Here is a 13,912-nt window from a genome sequence, read left to right as displayed (position 1 = left end):
CGGTCATGGAAGAGGAGGAAACCCTAACCCGTTTAGGGGTAGGGAAAATCCGGAAGTGGAAGTTTTTGAGGGAGACGATGGGATGCCTCCGCTAGAACCGCTTTTGAGGGAGGAGTTGAGTAGGGGATACGACAAACGGGAGGCTGATTTTGTCAGAAGAAGGGAAGAATTTCATTGTCGAGGTGCTGAATTTGAAAGAATCCTGCATTGAGGTGTTGATTTTGAAGGGGGAAGGGAGGAATTTCATCGTCGAGGTGCTGAATTCGAAAGAATTCAGCGTCGAGGGGTTGATTTTGAAGGAAGAAGGGAGGAACTTCATCGTCGAGGTGCTCAATTTGAAGGAATTCAACATCGAGGTGATGATTTTGAAGGAAGTAGGGGAGAGTATGAAGAGGGGTTCAAGTATAATCATCGGAGGGATGATCGGGACACTTGGGGAGCTCTTCCCCTTTGAGGAATGGGAGGTTATGGAGGATACCGGGGAAATGGAGGAGACCCACGAGTGAGAAAGCTAAAGATGCTCGTCTTTGAGACTGAAGACGACCATGGCTGGATCTACAAGGTAGAGCGTTACTTTGCGGTCAACAGGTTGACGGAGGAAGAGAAGCTAACAGCGGCAGGATTGTGTTTGGAAGGAAAAGCCTTGGCATGGTATCAGTGGCGTGACAGGAGGTAGCCCATCCGGAGGTGGAGAGAGTTCAAAGATTGCTTATTGGAGCGTTTCCGAGCCGATGTGAAAGGAGACTTCTATGAGCAATTCTTTTCCTTGACTCAGGAGGGGACTGTGGCAGATTACCGGGATAGGTTTGCATACTTGGCTAGTAGATTAGATGACATTTTAGAGTCAGCCCTGAAAGGGAACTTCATGAAGGGGCTTAAACCTGAGATACGAACAACAGTCAGGATGCTGGAGCCGAGGAACCTAGGGAAGGTTATGGAGCTGGCGCAGTTGGTGGAAGATCAGAAGAAATCAGAAAGAGGGGCTTGAGAAAACTATTCAGGGGGATCTTATGGGACGATGACCACTCTTCTAGCACCCAATCGGCCTGCATCAGGCAACATTAATGAGACCACCAGGGAGAAGCCAGTAGGAGGGAGTGGGAAAAATTTCAAGAGGCTGACAGAGAAGGAGATGCAGGATAAGAGGATAAAGGGGTTGTGCTTCAGATGTGATGAAAAGTACATGCCGGGGCATAGGTGCAAGGACCGAACTCTTAAGGTTCTCCTTGTCTGTGAAGACGAGGAAGACGAGGAGGGAGGTGGGAGCAGATCTGACGAGCAGGAGAAGTTGCACCTCGATGTGGCAGAAGTTCTCTGAACTCTGTAGTGAGATTCACTTCGAGTCACACTATGAAAGTGAAATGAGAGATAGCTGACTGTGAGGTGGTGGTGCTAAGTGATAGTGGGGCTACCCACAATTTCATTTCCACTCAGGTCGTTGACAAATTGGGAGCGAAGTTGGTGGACACCGGTTGCTATGGAGTGATGATGGGTACAGGAAAGGTGGAGAAAGCCAGGGGATCTGTAGTTGAGTGGTGTTGACCATCCAGAAGATTGAGGTAAGGGAGGATTTTCTCCCACTAAAGTTAGAAAGTATCGATGTCATTCTGGGAATGAAATGGTTGCAAACTTTGGGGGAAACGATGGACAATTGGGGAGCACTCATGATGAAATTAATGGGGGATGGAAGAAAGGTGGTTATAAAGGGAGATGCAGGGCTATCCAAAGCCATGACATCACTTAAGACCATGATTATGGGCATATAAGAGGTGGGGGAAGATTATGTGGTGGGACTACACAAGTTGGATGCGATTGGATTGGAGGGAGGGGATGTTTCTCTTTCCGTGCTGCCCTTGGTTCAACAATACAGTAAGGTTTTTCAGTCACCTCAAGGATGACCACCTCTACGGGAACACGAGCATATTTTCACCTTGAGGACAAGGTGGATCTTTGGGAGGGGAGTATTGTTAGACCGGTCCAGCCGGTCCGCACAGGACCGGCAGTTCGCGAATAACGCGGGATCTCCACCTCCTACGGAGATCGAGCGGCCCGACCGCCCCATTAGAGCATTTTATGAAGCTTTTTTGAGGGTTTTGAGAGGGAAATTTGAATGTAGGGACTGTTTAGGGATTTCCTTTTGATTTGTATGCATTAAATAGTTGGTTTTCCTAGGGTTTGAGTATCTTGAATTTGGCTGAAATTTGACATCTGTTAGATTTAGGTTTTCTTCGGGCTCTAGCGACGTCTAGAGATTTGGGAGAGATCGATCCTCCTCTCGAATTGAGGATTAATTGTATCTTGCTATTTTATTCATCGTTTAGTGGAATACAAGTTGTGCTTTGAGTTTTCCTTCAGTTTTCCTCTAAATTTCTACTGTTTGACTGCCGTACACAGCAGTTTGCTGTGTTTTTCTTGTTGTGGACAGCCATTTGGCTGCTGTTTATTCACCGATTTGGGTTAGGTTTGCTTGCGAACTCAAGTTTTATCTTAGGGTTACTTGTGAACTCAAGTATTTCCTATCACCTTCTTAATGCACTTTATTTGAACTAAATTCTTACTTCTATGTCTTTGCTTGCCTAAGCTATATATATAATTTTCACCCTCAACATCAAATCTATTATATAAAAATATTAAAAGCTAAATTTTTTTCATCGCATATTATTTTTTTAGACTCTTTATCATTTTATTTTTATACATTTTTCCAAATTTTCAAGCTTTTACTTCTAACCCAATTATTATTATAAAGTTTCTTATTTTTAATATTTTCTTGCACATTTTGATTCCACCATCAATTATTTTTAATATTAGGAGATTTTCCTTTTTATACTCCAAGCAAATGTTTTGCAACATTCTTAATATCACTAGCTACTTTCTTTCATATGACATTAGCTTCGTCATGCACAGTCAAAATGTTAAAATCTTGAATCTTACTCTAAATTTTTATTTATATTTTTGTTAGTAATCTTTAAATGACCCAATCTAATCTTACGAAAGTATTTTAATTTATTTTTTATAATATCCCTTCATCTTAAAGTCCAAAAGTAATATGCAATATTGAGTACATAAATTTTCACTAGGAATGATTTTACAATCTTTACATTCTAATCGATCTATTTTTCTTATAAAAAAATAATCAATAACAACAACATCAACATCAAGCCGTTGTCCCACTACGTGGGGTCGACTACATGAGTCCTTTTTCGCCATTGTGTCCTGTTAAAAATCAAATTCTCATTTAAATCTAATAAAGAAAGATCATTTCTAATATTTTCTAACCAAGTCTTTTTAGGTCTCTCTACCTTTCTTAACATAAGTCTAATATAATACCTCCTAAATGGGTCATCGGAAGGCCTCGGTTTAATGTGACCAAACCATCTAAGGCGACACTATCTAATCTTATCTTCCATTGGAGCTACTCCAACCTTTTCACATATATGCTGATTTCGTATCCTATCTTTAAAGGTAAAGCCACTCATCCACCTAAGCATCCTCATCTCTGCAACACTTAACTTAGTATTATGCTTCTCTGAATATATGAAGTGTAATTTTAATTGCAATAGACTTAGTGAGGGGATTGTGACTTCGGGTGATCAAGTCATTAATAAGAGTACACATTTTAGATATCTTGGATCTATTGTTCAGAGTGATGGTGAAATAGATGGGGATATTATCAGCAGAATTCAAGTTGGGTGGTTGAAGTGGAGGAATGTATCGGGCTTGTTGTGCAATAGAAAAGCCCCCCTCAAACTTAAGGAAAATTCTATAAGATGGTGGTGAGACCTGCAATGCTTTAAAATAAGCAGAGTTTACTATATCCATTCTTATAAGTGATGAGATTTTTTTTTCTTTTTTTAAATAAAATATGAGCAATTCTAAAATCACAAGCTATAGCAAAATCTAATATGATCCTACCCCCTTCATTAGTCGCTCCAAAGTCATAGTCATATTCAGGTTCCTATCCTAATTCTAGTTTCATGGACTTGCTTCTTTGCCCACATTCATCCATGATGTGAGAATCTTTGCTTATTTAACACTACATGCAGGTGTTGGTATAACGGCTCTTGCACACTTCTCGTTGTAAGGTCATACAACATGTTGCTTCGAGGGAGTGCCATTAACAAATCATTGTACTCACTAATTTCTCCATGCTCCATTTCTTTGTCTCTACTCCAAAGTGCAGCCAAAAATCCTCCCAAAAGCCTCCCAAAATTCTAGAAATTTGTTCATACATATTTCCCAAAAGTTTTCAACTTCATATTTCATAAATTCACTCCAAAATCACCCCCAAAATAGGTTTTTTTGAGATAGTTTTATGATATTACTGTTCAGTTGCTCTCTTTGTGGAGCCCATGATGGTCTAGAATATGTTCATGACGTCGTGGCTTTGTGAACAGTTGCTTTTTATGAAAACCATGGTATTATGGCGGACCCATAATTGCACCATAGCAGCCAAAATCATGCTTGTTAGTTCAAAAGCCCTTCCAGGTGTATGATCACATCTAATTTTTGCTCCTTGAACTTTTGCATATCATAATATGTTCCAAAATGTCAATTTAAGCTCGAAATCGTCAATGTAGCTAGATGATTTATAAATGAATATTAGTGTGTATGAAGTTTGAAAAAAAATAATTAGAAATTATGTATAAAGCACAAAGATAGAACATGTAAGTATTGAGTAAATAGACAATCACAAGTCTCACAATGCTTACAAATCCTGTAATGTTAGCAGGGATGATGAAAGTAGAGGAAGTGGTGAGAGGTAAAGAGACGTGTGTGAAGTTTGTGATGGAAAAGGAATCGAAGGAGTAGATGAAACTAAGAATCACAATCGCAAAAGGAGGTTTAGGAAGTTAAAATTGAAGTAGTTACAAAGGCATGCCGAGGTAACTGATGTCCTAGAAGCTGTAGGAGGATTGCCGCCATGGAGAAAGGCTATCAGTGGAATCTCTCAAATTGCTAGAGACATAGAAGAGGTCCGAATTAGCAATGTTTTCATCCTACTTTGGACAATTTTAAATTTATATGCTTATATTTGCAGTTGAAATTTTACTAAAGAAAATTTTCAAAATAATCCGCAAACTATTTATCCGTGACAAACTAATCTCAAAGTATCTCGTTCCTCCCAATTTAGTAAATTGATCTAAAATGGTTTCTCATGTTGTAATTATTATATAAAATTGATCCCAATTTAGTCCCAAAGAGACCATTTAGGATCAATTTTGTATGATAAGAGATTAAATTAGAGCAACATTATCCTCTTGGACTAAACTGGTCATAAACAAAAAGTTGGGGGACTATTTTGAAGTTTAACCTTTTAACTAAATCATATTAACTTTTCCAGCTTAATTAGCTGGAGCATGGGATGGGTTTGATGTGGGCCTCTTTTTGGTGCTAGTCTTTTGGTCGTGTAATCAACTATTGTTGTGTGGTTTTTCTTTCATTTAAGCCTCCTTTGAACATACTTTGATATGCTAAAGGAATGCTAACATGCTATTGTACAAACAAGGATGCATTGGTTTACATTTCGTATCTTAAGATTCAGAGATTATTTTCACTTGTTTTACAGGAGAGTGTCCAGGGAAATTGCTAAGATTATTGCTCTTGCACTTGATTTAGATGCTGATTTCTTTGATAAACCACAAATGCTTGGTGTGCCCATTGCAACATTGAGGCTTCTTCACTATGAAGGTGATTGCGTCACTTCACATGATTTTTTTTGGTTGCTCTCCTGATGTCCATTTTGCTTGATCATTTATGCGATGTGTGCGGATTAAGTCTTTATTTATCATGAAATTCAGGTAAAGTTTCTAATCCTGCAAGTGGAATATATGGATGTGGAGCACATTCTGATTTTGGCTTGATTACTATCTTGGCCACTGATGATGTGGCCGGTCTTCAGGTAACATAGGAAATTTTTGTCACTGTAGAATGCCCCTTGTCTTGTCTTGTTAATTCATTAGTGATATTAATACTTTGTGTCCTACTCACTCTAGATATGCAAGGATAAGGATGCCAAACCTCGGATATGGGAATATGTTGCTCCTTTGAAAGGGTTAGTCTCTCTTCTACAATTAGGAAACTTTCCATTGCTTGTACTTCTTCTGTGTTGCTTGGTCGACATTAGGATACTAATATGAACCTCATTAGAGTCATTCTCCATGTTCAAGCTGGGAAACTATATTTCATCCCTTGTCATTTGAGCTTGTTTTGAAGTGCCACCACCTTAAATCTGAACGAATTGACTGTGTGTTGGCCCTCTGCTAGAATCCAGATTCTGAGAGTGAAATTCTAGCTGAACGTTGCTTATTCATACTGCATATTCTTACTTTTACAGTAAATTCAGCAATTTAGTAGTAGTGTTGAGCTTTCAATGTAAAGAACTCAAGTATCTTGATTTTCTTTTGTGCATTTCTGAAGAAAAGATAATAATCCGTGTAATTCAGGAATATAGAATGTGAATGTAGAATTTAATTGGTTTTATTCCCTCTCCTTGCTATTATCAAACTAGAGTTGCTACAATATCATTTGTTTACTTTGACACATGATTTTTTGCATTCCAGAGGTTTCATTGTCAATCTTGGTGATATGCTCGAGCGGTTGAGTAATGATGTTTTCAGGTATCACTCTACCTTACTGTTGTTGTTTTTCTTTTTCAAATCTCTCTCATTTTATTAAACGGTTGCTATTGAATATCAAAGGTAGTCTTCAATATTTAGTCACGGACAAGATAAGCTTTCCAATTCTGCATTAATGTCCAATTTCATGTCATAATGTTATGTTTCTGTTATATATACGAAATTATTTCTTCAGGATAGGCCTATAAATTCATCACATTTTAGGACTTCAAAGGTTCTAAAGATTTTGACTCTTAACAGGACAATTAGAGAAAATTGATTCATATAGCCAACCCCGCATAGTAGGATAAAAAATTAATGTTGTTATAAAGGTTCTATAGATTCCCATGATTCTTCACTAACATAATTTTTTAGCGATTTTGCTCCTTTGTTTGATTTTAGCAAAAATAATCTCAAAATTACACTTTTAATGTAGTGTTTTTTGACTTAGAAGTTATAACATTGCCTTAATTCTTTGTCACTTAAATATAGTTTTCATAATGTTTATATTTGTGTGCAGATCGACACTGCACCGTGTTGTATTAGATGGACAAGAACGCTATTCTGTAAGACCCATCACTCCACTATTATTTTGTTTAACAAAAAATGCAGTTGTTTTAGGCTTTGTTTGGGACAGCTCTCTTGCGGCTTTCTAGTACAAAAAGTTCTAGTTCAAGAAATTTTTGTACTAGATAATTTTGTACTAAAAATTTGGTTTAAAAAATAGTAAGAATGATGTCACAAATGAAGCCTTAGGATTCATTTGGGATGGCTGCAACTATAGGTAAAGTAGGGTGTGAAGTAGTTGTATAGAAAGTTGCTTTCTGAAGTTGTTGTATAAAAATCAGCATATTTTATTTGGGGAGTATAACTATCGAGCAGTTGTGTTGTAATTGTATGAGAGCAAATTACTTTGATACGCTTATATATTTTGAGATGAAAGAAAATTATTTATAATGTCAAAATTTTTAAACTGAATATTATAACAAATTAACAATTTTAATTTAAACCCGCATTCAATTTTAACAAATATTTTATTAGTTTTAAATAAAAGTATAATAAATTTTTGTTGACAAAGTACTATCATACCTTAAAATAATATGAAAAAAATTAGAACCTCTGATATTTAGACAATTCGGTTCACATTTCTTATTTTTATTTTATTTGTAATAACATATTTTAAAATTATATATATATAATTCTATTTTGTATCAAATCCCTCATTCCTTCTGTTATCCCTGTGCAATCAGACCTCCATGTTGGATAATAAAAGAAAAAACTATACACCACTCCACTTGCTGATCTCCATGGACATAGCTACTACACGCCACTTCTTTCTCATGCCTCACAGACGTCACGTTTCTCCCAACCTACAAGCCAAATAGCAGTTCTCTCCTTTGTTTCGCAAACTGCAGCAAACCCGCTCAAATCCACCATCTCTCTCCGAGCTCTCCTCTTCCTTGAGCCGAACTCGTACACTTCTCTCTTCCAGGTACTCGATCTCCACTGCACTTCCATGTGCTGCTCTCTCGAAGCCCAGCTACTCTACATTAGTTGCTCACTCAAAATCGCAGCTCCCAGTCTATTTCTCTCTCAGCCAACCATTCCACTAGAAAGGAAAAAATCAAAATTGCTTGGAAAGATGGAGGTAGAAATTTTCAGCATAAGAGTAAGGGTATTTATGGTTTTTACCATACAGAACCACTAAAAGCAATTAGATTGTGTGAGATATCTTTCGATTGCGGAAAGCAGAATGTAAATGTGAAAATTTTTAGGCCTCAGTTAAAATGCATTGCCCGAACGGGGCCTTAGTCACACCATAATATTTTGGAATTAGGTTTACTTGTGTTCTTAATTGTGTTGTTTCAAATGATGTCCTATTGAGCTGGTCATATATTTATGTGTTATTAAGCTTTGTCCTTCAACCTTAGCTTCGTAGATCTGGAAAGCATTGCTAAGGAAGTTTGTGTCGCCACTAAAATGGAACCTTGGAAAATACTATTTAGTCCAAAACAGTGCAGTTCAAAAAAAGTGGGTAACATGCTACTAAGTAAATCCAAAGATTTTGAATGGCAAATTTTATACTCCACTAAATTCGGACTCTTTATGACTGTGGGTCTAGAACTCAATAGCACTGCTCTGAAACCTATTAATCATATTACAGATTCAAACAGTTCTGCAACTAATGTGAATGTGTACTTTGTAATCTCTCAATATTTGCAAGCGAGGGTATGGAATATATAAAGTTCGATTTCTGTAAAATTATGTCATCCCTTTGATATATATACCATGTAGGTTTAGGGAGGGGTTTTTCAACGTTCTCTAACATATGAATGATCAGTTTTTGTTGATTTATGCAGCGAATATTCAATTACTCTTCCTTGAAGAAATTATATTAGGTTGTTTAGATTTTGCAGCTTTCTGTAACTAGCACATTTTCATGTCTTTTATCTTTTTCTTTATTTATGTGATGTGCGTAGCTTTGTATGATTTTAGTTTTCTCCTCGCTATGTTGAAAACACAATTTTACTCTTTGTATTATTGCTGAACTTGTGGAAAGAAAATGTTGTTAGATGTTTATTTTTACTACATATAGGATAATTTGGATTCATGTGGATTATATTTCTTGGAAAGTTTACTCCATTACTTTTTAATTTCTATTCTCCTCATTTCAACAGATAGCATTTTTTGCGGACCCAAATCATGAATGCCTTGTGGAGTGTTTGCCATCCTGCACTTCTGAGATGAACCCACCCAAGTACACAACTTTGTTTTTTTCCAGAATAGTTGATTTTAGTTTTATAGGTCTTTCATGATTAATTCAGTTTGCCGTTCTTTGATTCTCTTTACTTTTGTTTCTTATTCTATTTTCCTTTTATGTTAAAGAAGACACCTCTTTACTATCCTTCTGACTAATTGTCTTTAGGTATCCCCCGATAACATGTGCTGCATACATGTGCCAGAGATACAACGATACACATCTTGACCTGAGCTCATATGTTGGGCAAGAAACCAGAAAATAAATGGTATAATATTTTGAATAAAATTATTACAGAATATTCTGATGTAATTTATATTTGGAAGATAAGATAGAATATTCAGAATTATAATTATATGACCAATGCTCAAATTGAATGAGATTTAGATTTTATCAAGATAATTAATTCATGATGTTTTTTTTTTGTTTGCTGCTCAAGTATCTTTTAAATTTGAGTGTTATTTATGTTCTAACTATAAATTCCTATTATTCTTGTTATGGTAAAAGGCCAATATTTGACAGCAGCTCTATCAGAAAGAAAATCTGAAGGAATTCGAAGGAGTGCCTATTTTGGAGATGAAAGATGTATTACTTACACTCATGCTTCAATTATAGGCTTGTCTTTTGGGGAATTAGCTTACAGTTCTTAGACGGGTTAGCTTTTGTAGAAATCAGTGGTTATTTGTAGAAACTTAATTCAATGGGGACAAACTGACTATTTTGAGTGTTTTGTTGAAGAATACTGATCCTTGCTAAGTTTATCTGTTGTCACAAATGCTAAAGTGCCTGTTCATGTACTGCACTGTATATGGTGAACAGCCATTTAAGAGCTATTAAATGTGGCTTACGATTGAACAAGTAATGCGTAGAATTATTTAAGCAGGAACAGTTCTGCCCTCCTTTTTCTCTTTTTGTTGAATCGTGACTTCTATTCATATTAAGAGAAAAGTGGCTATGTAACTGAGCCACACAGCCAGTGGTGTTCATTATTAAATGAGATGAGGCAAAATACCCACAGGCAAAGAATTCAGTTGAATACTTTTGATTTAAATAACATTTCTAAAATAAAGTCTTATCCTGAACAATTTCCTGGACTTTTTAGCTCAATTTAGTATGACTTAGGATTTATTTGGGACAGTTTATTATTATTAGTATTTTAAAATTATAATTATAGTTTTTGTTTGATTATTATTATTTTAAAAAAATTTATGTAGTAGAAAGTTACTTCTTATCATAGCTTTATAAAAAGATTTTTTTTTTTTCATGTTAATTTTGCAATTACTTTTATAATTATAGCGATGATGTCGTCTCAAATAGATCATTAGTTGCAATTACTTTTTTTTTAAAAAATGCAGAATCGAAATGATCAAGCACTGTTTCTTTCATTTGGATGCTCAATAGACACAACATCGCTATTTGCAGGCACATTTTTACCAATTGAACCATAAATCTCACATGTTCTAAAACAATCACGTAGAACGATAGTTTTGACTTAGAATGAATAAAGTGATATATTCAATTAGCAATCAAAATACTAACAAAAGGCCTCTCAAACTACAACTCAATAATAACAACCAAGCATCATTTGAATTCAATGCTAATGAAATGTTAACAATTAAACACTTCTCTCCATAAGAAAATGAATAAGCAATATTGTTAACATGCTAATGAAATGTTAACAATTAAACACTTCTCTCCATAAGAAAATGAATAAGCAATATTGTTAACAATGTATAACTTATAATAAAAAAAAGCACTACAAGGAGTTCAATATTCTTAATGTTAAAGATTTTAGAATATCACCCACTGGTTTCCTTTGATCCTAAACCAAGTCTCTGCATATTATTTGTGAGCTATAGCTAGATCGTCCTTGCAAGAATAACCCTAGATGACTGGAATGCCTAATTCGTGACTATAAATCTCCAAAATGGGATGACAAATCTGTCAGTCTCTTTCATTTTTTTTGAACATTCTATTCAACTTCTAAAATCACACTCCAAGTCAACCTCCATCGAAGAATTTTATAAACAAGAGTTTTTAAATGTGGAACATCAACATCAACATCACAGCAAAATAAAGTTAAGTTAAAAAAACACAAAAAATACATAAACAACAAAGCACGAAATACATAAAAGATCCATCATAGTTCATAAGCATCGCAAAGCTCATTAAAAGAACATAAGTTCAAAAATATCACGAAGTTCATCAAAACATAAGTTAAAAAAATACATAGAATATCAATTAGAGCTTATCAATAGAACAAACTCAAAATTTTTAAAGACTGCCTTACATATGATGAATTGTCATTACCACCCTAAAAAATTGTTTGAAAATAATGAGACACTTAAATGAAATAATTTATAATTTACATTAAAATACATATTTTTTTCAAACCATTTTAGATCCTTGATGTGGTGGTTGATTCATCTAAAATTATTGGATAAATTGCCTCATCTTATCACGAACTAAGGTGAACTCTTTTATCTCATCACTAAATGATATGAACTCCTCTCTAAGACTAGCTATCTGAGCAAAGTTGCTACTGCTATCACCACCTGCTTCATACTTTGAGGAAAGTATCTGGTCGGTGTGACACCAAATCCCTAGGTACGAACTCAACTTGAATGTTCTAGCCCCATAATTGTACTAAAGACTCTCTCATTAGCTTCAATGTTTCTCTCTTCAGGTGTAAGCCCTTCCTCAACAAGAAGATTACATGCTTGCGTCTACATTAAAATTACATATAATTAAATTTATTGAAGAACTAATTAAAAGAAATTATTATAAATATATATTTGTAACCATCACTACATCGCATCCTTAGATGACCATGTCCCATCTTTGTGCATCCTATTGATTTTCCATAATTGTAATCTATCCTTGATAGACAAGAATAAAATTATAATAAAAATCTAAGTTTGAAAATAAAGCATTTAGTCATTATAAATCAAAATTTAAATTTATATTATTTTCTTTTGCCTCCGAAGTGAGCTCACTCGACCTATTGTGTGAGGACAAGTTTTTTTCTTGAAAGGGAATCTCCTTTTGCTCCCACAATAAGGTGGAGAAGCCTTTACAAAACTCACTTTCACCTTCTCTAGTGTGGCGGAGTGTCAGACGCTATGTCACCCTCCCGATGATGGCAGCAGACCTTCTCATTTTTATTCCTTCTGGAGAAGGAAGAGAACCTCGAGGACTTTGACCTAGAAGCCTATCTTCCTAGAGAGCTCCCACCAAACTCACTAAGACCACATGAGGAGCAAGTGTGTAGCTAGCTCAGAGCATTTATGTGATCCCCTCACACTACTTCTCCCTCACGCTCAAGCTCACCTTCTCCTTCCTCTCACAAGCCTTGAATCTCTTCAAAAGTTCTCTCTCCATAGTTCCTTCAGCTACACCTTTCCCTCTCTTTTTTCTTAATAAATAAACCATTATATTTATAATATGCTTCAAGAAACACTAAAAATTCAAATTAGCCATTACTATTTGTACAATATGATACAAAATCATACAATATGATTATTTCAAAATAACTCCCATCCTAGTACGAAGGAGGATGAATAGATCACAATATTTTAATACATCATACAATACGATAATAAAATCATCCAATATGATATACCTTATATCTTCTATTTTGTACGGGATGAACACTAAGACGGTCGAAAGTCATCTTTGTTCATCGTCCCTCACTGTTCAATCATACATTATGGATAGTTGAGTTTATGCAGTTCGTTCTGTATGAGGTATTCATCATATAGTATGATAAGTTCAAAAATTAAAGTTTCATTTGGTAAGATATTTGGTACTACTAAATTTCATCACTTCTCATCGTATGGTACGATCCTATTCGTATAATATGATTATCAATCATTAATTAAACTATGATTTAATTGACTATTCATGGGGGTTAATTTTAGCATGATTTTAAATTTTGTATAGTACAATTGACATCGTAAAGTATGATGTGTTCAAAATTTAAAATTTAAAATCTTACTTAAATTAATCTAGCGACTAGGGTTTGAGGTTGAAAATAAATTATACAATACGATCGAGATTATACAATATGATTAGTTCATAGAAACTAACATTTCCAATTAGCCATTAAGTCTGTTTCCTAATAATCTATCATACAAATTGATTTAAAATCATACATTATGATTTAAAATAGTAAAGTATAATCTATAGAAAAATAATTTGGACCTAAAAAAACTCTCCCCCTATGTGTGTACATGATCACTTAATCTGCATACACTCTTTTGTGGCCAGACTCAAGAAATGAAAAAATAAAGAAAATAAAATTACAAACTTTTTCACATCCTTTTTACTCAGTCTTGAGTCTTCATTAGTCTTGAGCAGTGTGTATTCTCCATAAAATATTAATACTCACAGACAAAAATAACATATAAAATATTTAAGGAAGAATGAAATAATTCAATAAATATTATTATTCATCTGAAAGATCATTAGGGATGTTAAGCCCTTAAGAACTAGTCCCGAGGTTAACCAAGAGGGGGGGGGGGGGGAATTGGTATTTAAA

At 35.0% G+C, this 13,912-nt stretch overlaps 1 protein-coding gene across 1 annotated transcript in view; it reads left to right on the top strand.

The window, feature by feature from the left end:
• LOC110098387 (2-oxoglutarate-Fe(II) type oxidoreductase hxnY) overlaps window positions 1-10,261 on the top strand; it is a 30,848-nt gene extending 20,587 nt beyond the window's left edge. Inside the window, exons 5-12 of the mRNA XM_020825208.2 lie at window positions 5,567-5,688; window positions 5,799-5,899; window positions 5,994-6,052; window positions 6,561-6,617; window positions 7,135-7,180; window positions 9,293-9,372; window positions 9,541-9,640; window positions 9,880-10,261. Coding sequence (XP_020680867.1) covers window positions 5,567-5,688; window positions 5,799-5,899; window positions 5,994-6,052; window positions 6,561-6,617; window positions 7,135-7,180; window positions 9,293-9,372; window positions 9,541-9,637 — 562 coding nt within the window. The 3' untranslated portion in view covers window positions 9,638-9,640; window positions 9,880-10,261. The remainder of the gene's footprint in view (window positions 1-5,566; window positions 5,689-5,798; window positions 5,900-5,993; window positions 6,053-6,560; window positions 6,618-7,134; window positions 7,181-9,292; window positions 9,373-9,540; window positions 9,641-9,879) is intronic.
• The last annotated feature ends 3,651 nt before the right edge of the window (window positions 10,262-13,912 follow it).

The sequence above is a fragment of the Dendrobium catenatum genome, unplaced genomic scaffold (assembly GCF_001605985.2).
Source record: "Dendrobium catenatum unplaced genomic scaffold, ASM160598v2 fragScaff_scaffold_1675, whole genome shotgun sequence".
Taxonomy (NCBI): domain Eukaryota; kingdom Viridiplantae; phylum Streptophyta; class Magnoliopsida; order Asparagales; family Orchidaceae; genus Dendrobium; species Dendrobium catenatum.
This window is presented reverse-complemented; position numbering and strand designations above follow the sequence as displayed.